At 41.9% G+C, this 17,873-nt stretch overlaps 1 protein-coding gene across 1 annotated transcript; it reads left to right on the top strand.

Annotated features, from left to right (window-relative positions):
* The first annotated feature begins 944 nt into the window (after positions 1 to 944).
* Positions 945 to 13,903, top strand: LOC133979305 (hypermethylated in cancer 2 protein-like). Its single transcript, XM_062417816.1, has 2 exons — positions 945 to 1,033; positions 11,141 to 13,903. Exon 2 carries the CDS (start codon positions 11,225 to 11,227, stop codon positions 12,992 to 12,994), a length of 1,770 nt encoding a protein of 589 aa, XP_062273800.1. The 5' UTR covers positions 945 to 1,033; positions 11,141 to 11,224; the 3' UTR covers positions 12,995 to 13,903.
* The last annotated feature ends 3,970 nt before the right edge of the window (positions 13,904 to 17,873 follow it).

The raw sequence follows: 17,873 nt of genomic DNA, 5'->3' as shown, positions 1-17,873 counted from the left end.
ATCTGGTGCCCAATTTCTGAACCCCAACCATCTCTCTCTCTCTCTGCTGATACCCGTCACCACCTTCACAAAAGACACCCGAGAATAAACATACACAGACAAATCTTCTTTGCAACTAAAACGGAAAATATATATAAAATATAGATGGATGCATCTCTATGGGTTGAGCTCAAATTCAAAGTTTGAGTTAACAATCATTATCCAATTGATGAACTAATTTCTGTATGAACAGGGTTGAAGTTACGTGTTTGCAATAGGCACATTAATACATTACACGCTGAAATGCATGGTATGCTAGTAAAGACCCTTGAGAGTGCATAGAAACAGTCTACACTGCAAAACATGCATTGGTGTTGCAAGCTCTTTATTTTTTCTATTCTACATTTAAACCTGCTGTGAGTGACGATGACACAAAATCATTTGACTTGGTTTGTAATGCTTGATTAAAACACCTCCAATCATAAAATGGGACTCCCTGGTTTTTATCAGCCTTTCACTTTGTTTCAACAGTATGGCCTGATGACATTTGTTTTTACTACAATTAGGTGCAAATACGCTGAAATCTGCGGATTTCTCTCACACCCTCTGATAAAACATTAGGTTTGATTATTTAATCTCTTGAATTCTAGCATTGGGTATAAACTCTACACAAAATAACTGGTCAAGTCAGATATTTGTTGAAGCGTGCAGCTGCATTCAGCAGTATAGGGCCACGGCTGAGCCATTCTACTGATAAAAAAAGGACCTAAACCACAGTTTGAACACAGCAGTGTGTGTGTGTGTGTGTGTGTGTGTGTGTATCTCTCTGCCATCTTGCAGGTAAAGTTGCCAGGGGTCTTGGGCTGAGAAAGTGGCCAAACCCTCCCACAGTGGGATGTTTTCTCTGCTGCACTCTGGGCTGGTTTCTATTCAAATGTGGGTCAGGGGTGAGGAAGCCTAACGTCATAAGCTTGCAACATGGCGTCCCGAAGGCTGTGAGATGAGCAAGAGGATGGTAAAGAACGCTTGAGAACGATCCTACCGATGTAATAAGGTATTTAAAAGATTTATTTTCTCTTTGAGGTGAATTGTAAACGCGTCATGTGGCTGCTGTAATGTCTGTTTTCATCGGATCGGTTTTCTCCCAGTTGCTGCAAGGATCGCAAGGGTTTTCGGCGTTACCGTGGTGTTTTTTTTCCACGGCGTGCCAACAAAAAGGGGCTCCGGTGGTGCCTATTATGGCTCTACCAGCCTGCTTTGGCAAGCCAAGAAATCCCATTTGATCTATTTGAGTTAATCGCGGCTCCTGCTCGAAACGGCAAAGATGAATTGTTTGCAAATGTTGTGTTGTTTATTTTGGCGTCGCGGGCTTGCAAATGATGCCCCAAGGACGAGTGTGTACCAAATAATTACCAGGCTGGCAAGGCACATTAGGCGACAGAAAGGATCCATACACGGCTCGTCGCAAACATGTAGAAACGTCTCAACTCTTTACCTCTTTTTCTCTGCCATATAATCCAATATGCTCAATGAATTGTTTACCAACATATAGGCTAATGAGCGCAATTTAAATGAATCGCTGTCACAGAACCACAAGCATTTTCCAACCAACAGCAGATTGTGCTTAATATGTTCAATGAATGAATGACGGAACTGTATCTGTGAGCTTTACACACGGTATTTTGCGCAATCATCCGATAATCATATACATGTTACAGTCGTTACCTGTAGTGTAACCTGCATTGTTTATATATGTAGGTTAAGCCACCTTGATCTTGGGTAGGGCTAATTAAAAATGATTATACTGGATTGACTTTTAAATGTACACACAGTACAATATATAGACGCAGCTACTTTCTAGTTGAAAACGCTCTCTGGTGAGATGAATGCAATCGATGCAGGGGATTGTATCTGTCTTTCCAGCCCATAGGTGGGCTGCTGCGATACATCGACCATCTTTGTGATCGGCCACAGTGTGGGTGTAACGTTACATTGTGACCAAAGCTGCTGTATTGAAACATTGTTGCATTGTATGGATTTTTGGCCTAAATTGGCATGAACACAATGCCACGACAATATGTTTGATGTGTAATTGAGAACAGTAATGAAAACTTTCCAAAAATCACTTGGTTTCTAATAAAACAATGTAGGCCTTCCTGCTCAGGTGTGAAGGCAGCTTGGCTTCTCAGGTGATTAGTGTTGTTAAAGTACCAAGGGGCATAGAGATAATAAGGCACAGGAATGTCAGTAATGTGGGTTCCCTTGACTGGCTGCTGTTTTTGTGTTGCCAAATGTTTAGTTCTGTAAAAAACATTTCCATTGTGTCTCTGTTGAGTGCATTGCCTAGTTTCAACTGAGAAATATTACACCACACACAAGATATACTTCTGATGGGACACTTTTGATGTATTTAAGGTTTAATGGACCTGGTGGACCTGTTCATACATGCTAACCATGAGTATGATATTCCAATAGTAGTAAATTCTCTCCAAGTAATGTTTGCCAGTTTTCACGGTAAATGTGTCATTCTTGGTGTTTGTTTCAAATGTGATGCCCCAGTAAAAGTCAGGAGTTATCACTTGTTGACTAACATTAACAGCTGAGTATAAGTTATTAATTTAAAGTTGGTTAACTTTAATTTTTCATATTTTCTTCTTTATTTTTATCACATTCTGCAAAATGGGTTTGGTAGCTTATCAAACCAAGTTGAGTAGTTATTTTGAAAAATGTTAGCTTTCAGAGTTAGCTATGAATACTGAGACACTTGTAGACCCTTGTGAAACTTTTGTTTGCACTTTGGAACAATGTGAAAATAAATCCTATCATTTTCAAAACAGCTTGTGTTACTCAGGATTGCATGTTGTTCGAACATAATATGAAGATTACAGGACTATATTTTTGCTGGTTACGCCCTCTCAGAATTGTAGCTGAGTTGCGCAGTCACTCAGTCTGCCAGCCTGAAAACCGGGAGAACAATTAGTTTCAGCAGTACAGTTGAGAAGCACAAGATATTCAAGTATTGACAAGGGGTATCTGAATTTATTTTACACTTTTTTTATGTACACAATCAAACTCAGTGAGGCTTGTAAAGCTGGTAGTTGGCTTCTGCATGTATTGACTCAAGCATTTGATGATGACTATGCTGCAGCTGTAACCACAGACGTAACTGTTTTGTTCATTTAATCCCATCTTTATTTTTTGAAAGACAGTGTCTCATAAAACTAATCCCTGCAGGTATGTAGAAATTAGGTGCTTGTGTAAGTGATGCCACCAAATTGCATTTTAATTGGCACCTCCGCTGTCAGATGGTAGATTAAATGTTTCACTGAAAATGTTATGTAACAGTTGTGTAGCAGCCTGGCATCTCTACTAAAACAACAACAAGAATTAAGGCAGGAATTTTGACCACAAAGTGTGTAACCATTGTGGTCTTTACTTGTCATTTAATTGTCAGTCCTAAATATCTGGATATTATACCTTTTGTGAGATTAATAGATGTGCTTACTTGTGATATAACATCAGTGTTGACCAAGTTAATCTAGACCATTGGAATGACCAAGTCAAGTCAACTGATCAGTGTGACTAGGTTCATTGATTACTATGGACTACAAAGTGGGACCTGGAGGTTAATTTGAGGCCTGTGTGTGTGTGTGCCTCATGATCCTCATGATCGGCCAGTTGGTCTTGCCTTACCCTGCTTGTACCTTCTCAACACACACACACGCACACACACACACACACACACACACACACACACACACACACACACACACACACACACACACAGTATCCTGTATACATTGTGATTGTGGCTTACATTGGCGTGTGTAGGCAGCACAGTGCAGTAAGAAGGTTACTTAGGCTATATGTTCTGCTGACATGTTGGACGAGGACTTATAGATTGTGCTAGGCTGTTGTATCCATACAGATCTGTCTGTTGTGTACTGTGCTGTCTGTTCGAGGGCAGTTTAGTTCGTTCAGTGGCTAAAGCACCTCAGGGCAGGGTTGTTGTTGTTCTTTAAGAAGAAGAAACAGTCTGTGGAATGTAGTGCTGATAGCCAGAAGGTTATGCAGTGTTTAAAGGCTGAAGGAGGACGAGGAGGAGGGGGTGGCAGCTCTGTAAAACCTTGGACCATACAGGATCTTTCCTTACCCAACATGCCCTCTGTCCTTAGCCAAAGCATTAGGCACCAGGTCATGTGGGTCTGTTGCTTTTTACAGGGGGCTTTATCTCATCAACAAAGTTCATTATTTTAGGACAGAGGTCACTTTATCATGCCAATCATATGTTTACTTGTTATTGAAGTGGTTGATTACTTTACTTTTTGAAGAGGATACTCGCAAATCCCCCACAGATAGATACAGCTTGTGTTGGTGCCAATTCCTAACCAGTATTGCTGGTGCAAGTCTCTTTGTTCAGGTCAGTCTTTATTTAATTTCTCTAGGGGGCACTTTGGGTGCAGCAACTGAGCGAGAGAGAGAGAGAGAGAGAGAGAGAGAGGGATAGAGAGAGAGAGAGAGAGAGAGCAAACTCTGTTTTAAATCAGCTGTTTCTGAAGAAGGCCAAAGAAAGGTTTGGTTCTGATAGAAAATTCCTAAATTAATTAAGCATACAGTATACAATCTTTTGTTTACCATTTTCATTATCATAGAATCATTAAGTTAATGGCAAATCTATCTCGCACAAAACTGTTTTAAGTTCAAGTCAGTTTTGGTCTTAAATATTACAGTAGACACAATGTGTAACCTTTAATTGTTGAAAGCCAAGGCTAAAATATATTTTATACATGAAGAGACTTTTTAAATGATTTGAAAAACTGAACCAATACTGACCAAAAAAGGCTATCAAACCAGGAAGTATTTCATTATTCACATATACTGTGCAATGTATTATAGTAAGCATGCTCCAACTGTGTTTCCTGGCTCTCAAGAAAAATCTAAGAAATGCAAAACCTGAGACAATAAACAATTTCAATAAACATGTGTTTAGGGTGCTGGACTTTCATCCTCTAGCAGTGTATTTGCAGCTTTATGCACATGAAGGCTGATATCTGTCCGTACATTGCACATTTATAGCATAAATACTCCCTTACCTTTAGCCATCATTAAAGCAAGGATCCTGCACATGTTTAATTGGACCATTTAAATAATGAGAGTAAACTGTCCAGTGCTAATAAATAAAGTTGGATTCAATTAATTAGGATGTAGTCTATATTATGTAAGAGAGGGGATTGTGCCAAGGTTAGGCAATTGCATCCAGCACTCTCATGAAAATGTGAAGGAGGGATTTTTTGGGAAAGTTTTGGGTGTGCATGCTGCCCTCTAGACTTGGCTGTTGCCTTAGTAACTATTTTTTTCCTGAGGAAGGCATGCAGACCACAGAACAAATTCATTAATGGTCTACTGTTGCGTTACGGTTAAGACTCATGCTGCTGCTTTATCACATGAGGGAAATCTTCAGATATTAATATTGGCTAACCCATATCAGCTTCTCCTTTCATCTGTGTTAATGCCATGCAGTGAGAGGTTGAGTTGAACACATGTAAGACGTTTCATGTGCTTTTGTGCATGCAAGAGAGTCTTGCCTTTTCTTCCCTTGCTGCACAGCACTGGCACATCTGGGGTACGTAGCAACCATCGGCCCCCTCCTGTGATGAAATGGACGGGGCTCTTTTCATTCCACTGCACCCTGGGCAGGACTTGTTTGTCTGCAACACGGCTGAACTGCCTGACACAAAATGAGACTTAATTGGAAGGGTTCTACTCTGACTGCGATGGAGATACTGTAATTCATGTATTTCCCACTCATTCTCACATGCAGCCATAAGGCCATTTCCTTGTTCACTAGCATCCAACAATTCTGCAGAAATTAAAATCTGCTAAGACAGAACAGATCAGCCTTTACCTCATGTCTTTTATGTTTTTTAGCCTTTGTACAGCATGGTGTCTCTGCTGCAGCTTTTCTGAAGACATTATAAGCAAGAATTGGATCAGTGTCTAGAATTCCAGTAGATGCTCTGCATCAGATGTATTCAACCATGCAGAGTTTATTTAGGCAGGTTTTTATTTCAAGCAAAGACCACAGCAGGTGATTTCAGTTATTAGTTCACCCTCTGTATTCTCTGGTTGAAACAAAAAAATGCATATTATCTGTCCTCTTCATGGCACCACAGTGCTGATAAATCAGTAATACAGATATATCACTGGATGTAGTTTATAAAATCATGTAACACTATATGTTATGTGCAAAATTGACATTGCACTTTTTTTTTTTTAAACATTTGCTCACATTCATCATGTTTATAGCATACTTTGGTATTGTTGACTTTCTGCAGTAACTTCATTCCTTAGACATCATGGGCACAAGTGACTGGGAAGAAAACCAAGTTAAGACTTACATATTGGCTGGAGAAACCTGATTTCTTTGCCATGTATATGTGTAAGCGGGTTTCTAAAGGGGTTATTGCTTGTGTGCATGTGCATAACAAAGACCTCAGAGAGGGAAGTATCGCTGTGACAGCAGTGTGGAAGATTAAAGGAAACATCATTACTCTTAGAAGTCTATGCTTGTTACCAAGTCCAAACTCTGATCAAAACTGAACTAAGTAAGACACTTTCCATGCTGAACATTGGGCTATGTGTAAAACATGCACAGAGTAAGAAAATATTGTATTTTTTCACTACAGGGTCTGCCTTTTCACCGCAGTGTCAATCTAAATGCTCTGTCTTTATCAATTATGGTAATGTGAAATTTTTGGTTTAAAGAAAACCACAGGGGTGAAATCTGATCTTAATGTAATCAGATTATTGCAGTGTATATACAGGCATTATTTGATTTACTACCTTAAACCTGATTTTTATGTGTCCATTTAAACACATGACTGTAGATAAAGTCACTACATTTAAAAAAAAAAAAAAAAAAAAAAAAAGTTAAAATGCTAAAATCATTGGAGGTAAGTTTCCTCTGATGCAGCAGATATGACACAGGTGTAAAGGAACATACAGGGTGGGTAGCCAAAAAACACAGCTGTTCTATTTAATCTCCTCATTGTGTTATGAGCCCTCCTTTCACTCATGAGAGAACTGAAACTCAGATAATTGCGGTACCCATGAGTCCCGCCTGGATCAGCTTTACCCATGCAGCACAGTGTCAGCCATGTTGAAATGGCTCGGAGGTGGTTGCTCAGTGTTTGTATTTCAAACTGGCTTTGTACCATCCCCCTAACCCCTCCCCCACTGCCTCTGCCCACCAGCATACTCTCTGGGTGTGTATGTGTGTGTGTTCTGTGTGTGTAAATGCACTGTCTCTGTGAGTATGTGGACGCAATGAGGCCTTTTGCTCGTGTACATGATGGGCTCTTTTTTCTTTTTGCCTCAAACAGTCTTTACCTGCACATCTGTCTCTTCTGCCCCAATATGGCCATCTACTCAGTTTTCCAAAGTCATTACTGTATATTGTTGAAAGGAATTGATTGTGAGAGTTAACCCTGTGATAAAGCCTTTATTGAATATGTTTTTAAAATCCTCCTCAAGTCTTGTTTTCTATTGGTTGTTAGCAGATGACCTTTCACAGTAGTAGGGTTTGTTTTGTTATTGCGCCACAGGACTTTGCCTCACCTCTGCCCTCTCTCCTGGCTCTCTACCCTCTGTTCAGGAGATTAGTGCCACAGCCCACAGCTCACTCAGTCACCTTAGCTGCATGAACACTGACTCTGAAAGGTTTACTAGCGCGCTGTTTAATCTGTGAACTCCTTGAAATAAAGGATGCAACGACTGGCAGCAGTAAATGAAGTCAAACCAGATCATCCAGATCTCTGGTGTAACCAGTTTAATTTGCAGGAGACTTTTATTAATTCACTGCTGGGGCACTTTGGAGCTCACTAGTCTTCAGTACAAAAAATCCAGACATGGATATATTATCCAGATCATGTCTGTCAAGCGTGTGTAAACATCCCTGTCTACTCATCTCCTCATCAGTAGGCTCCTGAACAAAGTCAAGGTTGAGGCTAAGCAGTTGGGTGCTGTGTTTTTAAAATAAGGTTGCCCTCTCTATCATCAAGCCACAGTTAGTTTTTGAAAAGGTTAACACTGCAGGCAAGGTAAGCCGATCCTGTGCCTGTGCTTGAAGGGCAACATCTACCCTGGTCTCCAGTCCAAGCCCAGAGCTGGCTTTAGTTGGTATGTGGTGCCATATTTGGACAGAGCATGTCTTGTTTCTCAAGGGTCAATAATTCATTATGGCCCTCTTGACCAGGTATCTTGCCATCTCTCAACCTTTCTGCAGGTCCGCACTAGCCTTTGCAGAGGGCTGAAATGCAGGTATTAACCCTTCAGGAAATACTGCTCGCCAGCTGTGTAACATTATACATATGAGTTAGTCATTCGGCTACATCTTTTCTGTCAATACTGTTCTAGTTGTCATTTTTATAATGCTTCGTCATGCCTGACCAACTGTATATGTTGGCTATATTGGAGATATTACCCTACATCAGGCTGTTATACTTTAAAGATGGCACAATAGCCTACATGTAGTATTGAAAACGTTAATACAAACTGCCAACAGTAGTATGCACACACAGATGGAGCTGTGATGATGGAGCAGGCCTATCTGTCTCCTATGGTATTAAGCCTGTTTTCCTGGGCAGCACCATTGGAAGGGGAGCTGGGCCTACACGTGTCCCACCCTAGCTGCATATAGATCAGCCGTAATCCATTAGCAGCTCCCTGGAATCCAGCCGGCACAGCACAGCACCGGAGGGGCCAGGGGGAGAGGGTAGCCGTGTGGGTGATGGGGGGAGGAGAGAGAACGAGGGATGAGAAGAGGAGGGGGTGGGGAAGGGCTCTTTTTTTTTTCCTCCTGAGCTAGCTTCTCTACTCTGAGCCCAGCCCCCTTTTATGTCGGTCTGCTGGAAAAGCCTCTTGAATCCCCCCATAAAGCCTGCAGAGGTGTGTGTATGTTAAGAGAGAGACTTGACTGATATATGGCTTCCTGGTTGGCATCATAGTAGAGGCCCTTCTTTCTTTAGCGGCCCCCTTCTCCATTAACGCTTGCAGGGCTGAGTGCTGTACACCCCTGTAGCACATTTTGCGATTAACTGCAGATCTGGGTTATGCGTTCCAAAATAGCTCATTATGATTCATGTTGGGGACAGGGAACTGTTCCTGAAATGTCTGCATGCCCGGTGAGAGGCTGGTAAAGGTTGGAAGGATAGAGAGAAAAGAGGAGAAGAGCAGGGGGAAGATGGGGGAGGGGATGAAGACCATGAGTAGAAGTGTCAAAGCAGAAGAGGCAAGCCCAGGCCTGGACCTGAGAGTATAATGATCACTACAGCTGATTGTATCAGCCAGCCGGACTGTTCCAACAGAGCCTGCTCTGATACATCAGTCAGCCATCTCAAGTTTTACCTTGTTGTGCCTAAATGATTGAAGAGTAGTTGTAGTAGACCATTTTTGCTACAGTGTGGTCCCCTTTTGTCTGTAGCTAACACATTCCTATATTTTGTCACTTAATGGTAGTTTTTATGTGTTATTATGTGTGTAGATCTTAACTATGGGGTCTTGACCAGGATATTGAAGGTTTAGGTTGTCATCGTCAAATTTCAGGTTTCTTGATAAACAGAAAGATCCAGTATAAAATAAAACCTCATTTATTCAAGCTTCTGGTGTTTGAATTGACCAGTTAATAGAACTGATCAAACTAAATATGCGAGGATGCTAAACTACATTATCTTTATACAGTTGTTCTTGTATTGACTCTGAGTCCTGATATATTTTAGTGTTGGGTTTGAGGTTTTGATAAACAGAGTTCAGCTCTACGGTATATCTTTGCATTTGCACTTTCGTCAGTGTAGCTGAGTTCAGGAACCACTTCCATCATTCCTTTTATGCATGTAAATCTCTTAGTTGGCACTGGATTGAAACGGCTCATATTCATATGTATTTATGGCATTTCTCTGCATTACTGTGTAATCTCCTGTAATACAGTGGTGTTAAAAAAAAGATGTGTGTCCATTTTCCCAGCATGCCCAGGGCTTTAAGCACCTTTAAAACATGAGTCAAGGCTTCAAATAGCTGAAACACATTTCTACTGTTATCATTAATCCCTAACTGTGGGTAGGCTCTCTGCATCTTTTGCATTACATTTATTATATAAAAATGTGTGTTTTCAGTCTCAGGCTAGAAGTAGAGCATTGTGGTGTGTTTATAAGACATCAATATGTAGTAAAACAGTGAATGAGATTCATCTGTCCTAATTCCATAAATGGGCCTCTCTGGAGGATCAGGTGGAGCTGTTCTTGTGTTTGAACCACCCCCCCCCCCTCCTCTGCCCTAGCTCCTGTGTAGTTTTACCTGCTCAGGTGTCACCTAATCCCTCCCCCCGGCCCTGCTGTGGCATCGACCCCCACCCCCAGACAATGGGGCAGGGCTGACATTACCATGACCTAATGGAGAGTAGAACGAGCTGGGTTTCCAAAGAGGGCACCCCACCGAAACTAGAGTTACTCTGTAGCAATAGGGAAGAGAAGCTGAGAGGAGGTACCTTTTTATAAAGTAGTTACTTTACTCTTTCCTCGTCTCCGCCCATGTGGCCTTTGTGCCAGAACAGTGGCAATGTGTACAATCAGAACTTGATCCATGTAAGGTTGCAATTTGTTTAAAAAGGAAGATGAGAGTGTGAGCAGGGTTTCAGTGTTTCTTAAGTTGCCATGTGACTATGTGGCATGCTGTGCTAACAGTTAGCTAATTTCCCCATGAGAGCTAAAAGCTTAAATTGATGTGTTCACAGCAGGAGTTATAACACATGCAGTTTGATTGTTTGATGTGTCAGACAAGCTGTAACACTTTTTTTTTTTTACCTGTCTGTCAGGAATATGCTAAAAATAAAACCAAACAAGCTGTGAATCAAGCTATTGCATTCTGTGTTTTGCCACCAAGACTACTGTAATCATAGCTAATACAACACCTTTATTGGTCACAAATAATTCTTTTACCTATACAAACAACTTGAGTTCTCTGCACCCTGCTGAAAACCACTGCTCCTCTTTGCTCTTCTTTATTCTGTCTTTATGTGTGCTGTTATTGAACATGGATATGTTGGATTGGTTTTGTATGTCTACAATGTAAAACTAACCTCTTTTTATTCTTTTTTTTTCATTTTCAGGTGGTGCCCGTGTAGGAAGAGAGAGAGCGCGAGAGAGAGAGAGAGAGAGAGAGAGAAGGAAAGAAGGAAAGAAGGAAGGTGGAAATGGAACTGCCAAATCATGCCAAACAACTGCTGCTGCAACTAAACCAGCAGAGAGCCAAGGGCTTTCTGTGTGATGTTATCATTGTGGTGGAGAATGCGCTCTTCCGTGCTCACAAGAACATCCTGGCGGCAAGCAGCATCTACTTCAAATCTTTGGTCCTCCACGATAACCTCATTAACCTCGACACAGAGATGGTTAACCCCTCTGTATTTAGACAAGTTCTGGACTTCATCTACACTGGGAAGCTCCTGTCCTCATCAGAACAGAGCAGTGAGCAGAACTTCAGTGCCCTCTTAACAGCAGCCAGCTACCTCCAGCTCCATGACCTCGCTGCTCTGTGCAGAAAGAAGCTCAAGCGCAGTGGTGGGAAACCCCTGCCAGGTAAACCCTCCACTCCAGGTCCCCTTAGCCGCTTACGCCTCAACAACCAGCGCCTTTCTTCTTCTACCCCTACTGGCACCAACAACCACTATCCTCCCACCCCTTCCGAAGCCGACCAGCCACAGCCACAGCCAGATGAAGGCCTTCGGGACAAGCTCTCAGATGACGAGATGTTTGTTGGCAGCACTGGGAAGAATGGGAATGGGGGGAATGGCAACAGTAATGGTAACCTCAGCAGTGGAGGAAGTGCAGGTGAGCCAGATCTAGGCCTAGACCTGTCCAAGAAGAGCCCTCCCTCTGCGGGCACAGCCACTGATGCTCTCAGCCCACACAGCAACTCCCAAGAATCCCCTCAATCTGCCTCAGTATCCACAACCAACAGTGCCTCACTGGATGACTCCTCTACCACCCTACCAGGTGCAGACACCTGTGGCTCAGACCCCATGGAGCTCAACTCCTCAAAAGCAGAGGAAAACCATCCTGATGGACCCCCACCCCAGAAGAAATCCCGACAGGGTGCTCGCAAGAACGAGTGGCCTAAGAGAGAGGCATCAGGGTTGAAGTCTGAAGATCATGACAGGCCCCTGGTTAATGGGGTGATAGTAGGTCCTAAAGATGGCCGCTCCTCAAGTGGGGTCGGAGGGGGCAGTGGTAGCAGCTTTGCCTCTGACCAGTCCTTCCAGTGTAAAGAAGAGGAAGAGGGAGGAGAGAATGGCCAGGACCACAGTGAAGAGAGCGGTCAAAGTGACGGAGAGAGCACAGGAGGTGGAGGAAGAGGAGGAGGAAAAGGAGGGGGACACCAAAGCGCCAACTACGTGTACCGCCAGGAAGGTTTTGAACCAGCATTTGGAGACAACCTCTATGTGTGCATTCCCTGTGGTAAGGGCTTCCCCAGTTCTGAGCAGCTCAATGCTCACGTGGAGACACACACTGAGGATGAGCTCTATATCAAAGAGGAGGGAGGAACCTTTGTGAAAGAGGAAGATGAGGAAGAGGCAGAGGACCTCTCTGCCCCCGTAGGTCCCTCCAACTTTGGCGCTGAAACGCGTCCATTCAAGTGTACTGTCTGCAGTAAGAGCTACAAAGACCCGGCAACGCTGAGACAACATGAAAAGAGCCACTGGCTGACCAGGCCCTTCCCCTGCAACATCTGTGGCAAAATGTTCACCCAGAGGGGCACCATGACACGCCACATGCGCAGCCACCTTGGCCTCAAGCCCTTTGCATGTGAGGAGTGTGGCATGCGCTTCACACGCCAGTACCGTCTGACAGAGCACATGCGTGTCCACTCTGGGGAGAAGCCGTATGAATGCCAACTATGTGGGGGGAAGTTCACCCAGCAGCGCAACCTCATCAGTCACCTGAGAATGCACACCTCACCCTCTTAGAAATGCATCAAGCCAAAGAACTCTGGGAATTAAAAAAAAAGAAACATTTCTCTACCTTTTTCCATCTCAAAAGCAAAGAAACGCACATGTACACATTCACACACAGACACACACAGTTCGTTCTACGTTTAAATTCCAGTTTACGGTGCCCCCGGCTAAGTGAATGATGTAGCCTTTAGCCACAGTGGGTTCTTGGTGACGGTGGGACCTTGTTAATGCAACGATCATGTCATCATTTATCAAGTGACGCCTGCTCACCTCTCAGGAGTTCTAGAGGGACAATTTACTCCTCTGTCTCTCTCCAAAGTGACGAAGCAGGGTGGAGTGGCATGACTTTTGGTCTGCATTGCAAGTCTGTTAAATGTGAATGTGGGAACTGATATAATGTCAATCCCCCTCACCTCATACCCCTCAGCAGCCTTCCTCTCTTCTACCTTTGAGCATTGAGTCTTTGAGTTTTTCAAATTGTCTCTCAAACGGATAACTCGAGAGTCCCCTCTGTACTCCAGTGCTATTTTGACCAAAAACCCGTGCAAATAATACTGGCAATAATTCAGCGAAAAGAGTATTTTTACCCTGACAGCTTTATATCCTTTATGTTGGTGATGGGGATCTGTATGTAAGAGGAGGGTTTACTGGGTTTGGGACCATCCCCATGCTTTAACTTAGTCCTGAAAGAAAGTTCCAGTTGGGATGACATTGGATCAAGTTTTAGTTTTACGGATGGCAGATACTCAAATTCCTCTCCACAGCTGTTCACAGTAATAAAGAGAGGATGTTCATTGTTTTCGGTTTTGCCTGCTAGTGCTCCCAGGAAGGAATCCTGGTCGGAAAGATGAACCCCATTGAGGTACTTGTTTTACTTAAAGAACTTGTAATGTTTCAGTGAATGTTTAAACTGGAAGGTCTTGGGATTTTTCTTGTGGAGGGGAGGGATTTGGGTTGGGGTGGGGGGGGCTTAGCTTAATGGGGATAAGGAGAGGGTGTTTTAGACTGAACAATAAGTTCAGTGGGTACGTTTATTTTTTTGTCTGTATAGCTTTCCTCCCCTTGAGAAAAAAGAAAAGTCTATTTATATGGGCTTGTGACCTCGCTACCTCTGATTACTCTTACAAACTCTATGTTGATTAGTTGAAAGTTCCTATGTAATTAATTGTAAAAAGTGTGTAGATTATGGTAACTCTTCACCTAATGCTTTAACCTGCCCATCTCTCAACACAGGTTTTTAATGCTCATAGATTTTACACATTAATATTGTTTTTAGCTGTTGTTTTTACTTGTCAAATATAACTTTTTGGGCGCCCTGTTCAATGTGGCCCCACCTCAAAGTGTACTGTAGCTTCCTGCCTGGAGCAAATAGTAGTTAGTTAGTTTAGATGTATAGTGTTCCAAAGATCTTATGAATGTTGAGGAGAACAGAGCTAACTAACAAACATTGCTAGACAAGTTCATAACCAAAGTTTTTAAAAAGATGTACTTAAAATATATAGCATACTAAATTATTTCACTTTTGATTTCTTTTTGCTGTATAAAACAAATTATGAATTATATTCTAAGTCCATACAAAGAAATCCACCCTTTTGACGGAGTTTTGGCCAATGACTCTGAGACTGAGGAAGATTCCTGTGGTTTGCAAGGAAAGCTTGTGCTGATTGGTGGGCCGGTATAATGTAAACTTTACCACCTAACGAAACTGGTAAAGTTCAAAACATGTTCCCCCGAACATGTTTTTTTTTTTTTTCTTTTGTTTGTATCCAGAGTCCTTATCACTTTATATTCCCTGACTTTAAAAACAGGACTTGATTACATTGTATTTGTTCTGTTCAGACCAAAAAAAGAAAAAGAAAAAAAATATAGGAATTATAATCAGAATTTTAATGTGAAGTTCAAGTTGCTTGTTAGTTTTTTGAGCCAGACTTGTGAAAACTTGTAATAAGAAGGGAGAAGCAGAGATGCACTGGACAGCTGGACAACTCATTGGTCTCCTGCAGCATCCTTTTGTTTCTGATTGTATTCCATTATATCACTGAATGATTTTAAATTATTTTATTTTCTCAAGCTTTACCTCATCTTAAGCAACCATGTGTTAGGATTGGCCCCTCTGTTGTCTGTGGGTTTCACTGAAACCTGTCCAGTGTATCTACTCTTAACAGTTACACTGTGGAGCATGAACCTTCACTACAAGTTTTTGGCATAGGCATTCCTCTATTATGTTGGTTTAACTGTCTTCTTGATTTTTTTTATTCCTCTTTCGTCCTCATGTCATGGTCTGTGAAATGTTTGTTATCATAGGGATGCAGCTACAGTTACACAAACTTCGCTACTGTTTTAAAGTACCTGCGTCCTGGACTCCCAGAGTTGTTACTTGGTTATGTTGGATGTTGGTGTCTTGCTGTTAAGCAGTTGCTGTTTAGTGATTGCATGGTACATCAATGAATTGTTCACACTCCCCACCCTTAAACTACAAACATGTTATTTATCGCCTGATCCATTGTTGCTTGTGACCTCTTCTGGTTTAAGATGGAGTCCACAATGCATTGCCTTCAAACGTTATTGTACTTGTCAGCACTTGATGCAGTACAGCATAATGTCTGTCAATGCAAAAGGTGTTTTTGTACAACACGATCTTTAGCCATCTCTGCAAAAGACTTTGCTTCTGCATTTGAATGCTTGCTTGTTTGTCATAACGAAGAAAACTCCAAACTGTGACCATACTACTATTACTATTATTATTATTACTACTACTACTACTACTACTGCTAGTACTACTACTATTCAAATACTTCAGGGATTGTTCTGCATCTGTGAATGCAGACTATCAGCTACATTTGTAAGACATAGTATTGTATCGATTTCTCTGTATTTTAATCATGGGAAAAGCAAAACACTAGTTTCATATTTAAGACAAATAAGGGGGGTACTTTTTCAACTAACACAAAGAGCCTTGACAAAGGCGAGGCAGCTCGAAAACAAGTCTACATTTTAGTTAGTAACACAGTATGTTCAGAACTAGTTGCAAAGTTGTACAAAGAACTAAGAAGAAAAAAAAAGCTCATACCCAAATCCACAAACTATTTTTTAAACCAAAGCACATTTGAATGATTATGGAACCATGTGTGGCTCTAAAAAGAAACATATGTATTTATCTCATTGTTTACATAAACTTTTACAGTTTTACAGACCTCAGTGGAGGCTCGGCCAGTCAGAAAGGTGATTTTGTGTGTATTGTTTTGAATGCTTTTCCACAGAGGTTGCTGCCAAAACAAAAGCATAGAGTCAAACATGGGGTGAACTGCTGCATATTCAATTAGAGGGAGGGATGTGTGGTTTAGGCCCCCCCCCCTCTCTCCCCTACCCATTGCCAGCTGGCTGTGGGGTGACCCTGAGCCCCAGTCCCCCTGCCCTCTGGCCTGTCTTCAGATGTGACTGCAGCGATGGGGGTGCTCAGTGCATCCTTGATGTTTTAATCAAAAGGCATTGTTAGCCAGGGTCCTTAGCTCAATGTCGTGTATCTGTGTTTACCCAAATGCACTTGAGGACTACCTCAGCTGCTTGGGTCTCTGAATATGTAGGAGTGGGTGGGTCATGCTTGAATGGTTTGGGTTGTTTTAGTCATCTAACATGGTACATCTCTGATGCTGGCAGTTCTTGAAACCTATCTGGAGAATGTAACTTTGATTTGTTCACTGCATGTAAACAGGCTTATCTGGTAGTCTTAACTGTGAATGTTATTGTCGTTTTTCTGCTTTTATGATGTTTCGATGAATCTGTTTTTTTCTTTAGTTGCCTGTGTTCTGTGGGTAAAAGCAGCACAAACCTCTGGCTGGCCAAGCCTCATACAAAGTTGGTGCAAACACTTATTGACAGTGTTCTTTTTTTATCAAATGTCTATTGTCAGTGATGAATGTATTTATTTCTGGTCCTGCCCTCACCTCTGCAAAGAATTTGCTCAGAGTGTGAGACTGAGGTGGAGGCAGGACCCCCTATTTTTTTGTTTTTGTTTTGTTTTCGTTTTGAGGATTTCAAGCTGAGAATCAAAAATGAGACACAAAACATAGCCATTAACCACAATCTGTGAAGTTGACTTTTTTTGTGGGAGAACTGATTTAATATTTTTTTTCCAACTCAATGAAAATGGTTTATGGCATTTAATATCTTCTTTCTCAGTTATACCTGACAGTCTGTAGGGTTTTTATTTCATGTAATTCACTATGGGTATTTTCTTGCCCATGTGTTTCTGAGTTCTCACTGAATGACTGCACATCAGGGGAGTTTAACCCCTTGTGTGTCTTTGGAACGGAGGCTACTGTATCTCTTCAAGCTTGCTCTGCCTGGGTGTTGCCATGCTGCTGCCATTTATCTAAAAAATACATTCAACAAACAAGCAGAAACATGCACATATTCAACACTTCACTCCTCTGAACGTTAGTGTTATTCTTGTGACTATTGTTACATTTCTTGTCTTAAACCACTTGCCACTTCTTCCATCTCTTGTACATGATGTCTGTGTTTTTAGTGTCTGTTAGTTCCACATTGGAGGGTTTTAGAAACGTTGGGTGAGATAGCTTTACTAAGTGCACTTTGTATGTTTTTCAAAACCTCTGGGAAGACCCAGGGCACTCTCATATCAGATCTCATTTAACTGACGGTTTACTCTGTCTTTCTCTTCTTACCTCATCATTGTTGCTGAATGTTTGTTGAAATATCATATCATTATGCAGTGTTACAAAAGCTTTAAAGATGAATATACAAAGCAGGAAACTCAACCGAGAGGCCGTACTCGGCTCTCAGCATTCAAGTTTCCATCTCATTTCTTGGTATTATTATTGTTACATATTGTGCGGTTGCTACTACCACCATCCTCTCCAGGCATTTTGTA

The sequence above is a fragment of the Scomber scombrus genome, chromosome 4 (genome assembly GCF_963691925.1).
Source record: "Scomber scombrus chromosome 4, fScoSco1.1, whole genome shotgun sequence".
NCBI lineage: Eukaryota > Metazoa > Chordata > Actinopteri > Scombriformes > Scombridae > Scomber > Scomber scombrus.
Note: the sequence above shows the minus strand (reverse complement) of the source record. Positions and strands in the feature narration are given on the sequence as shown.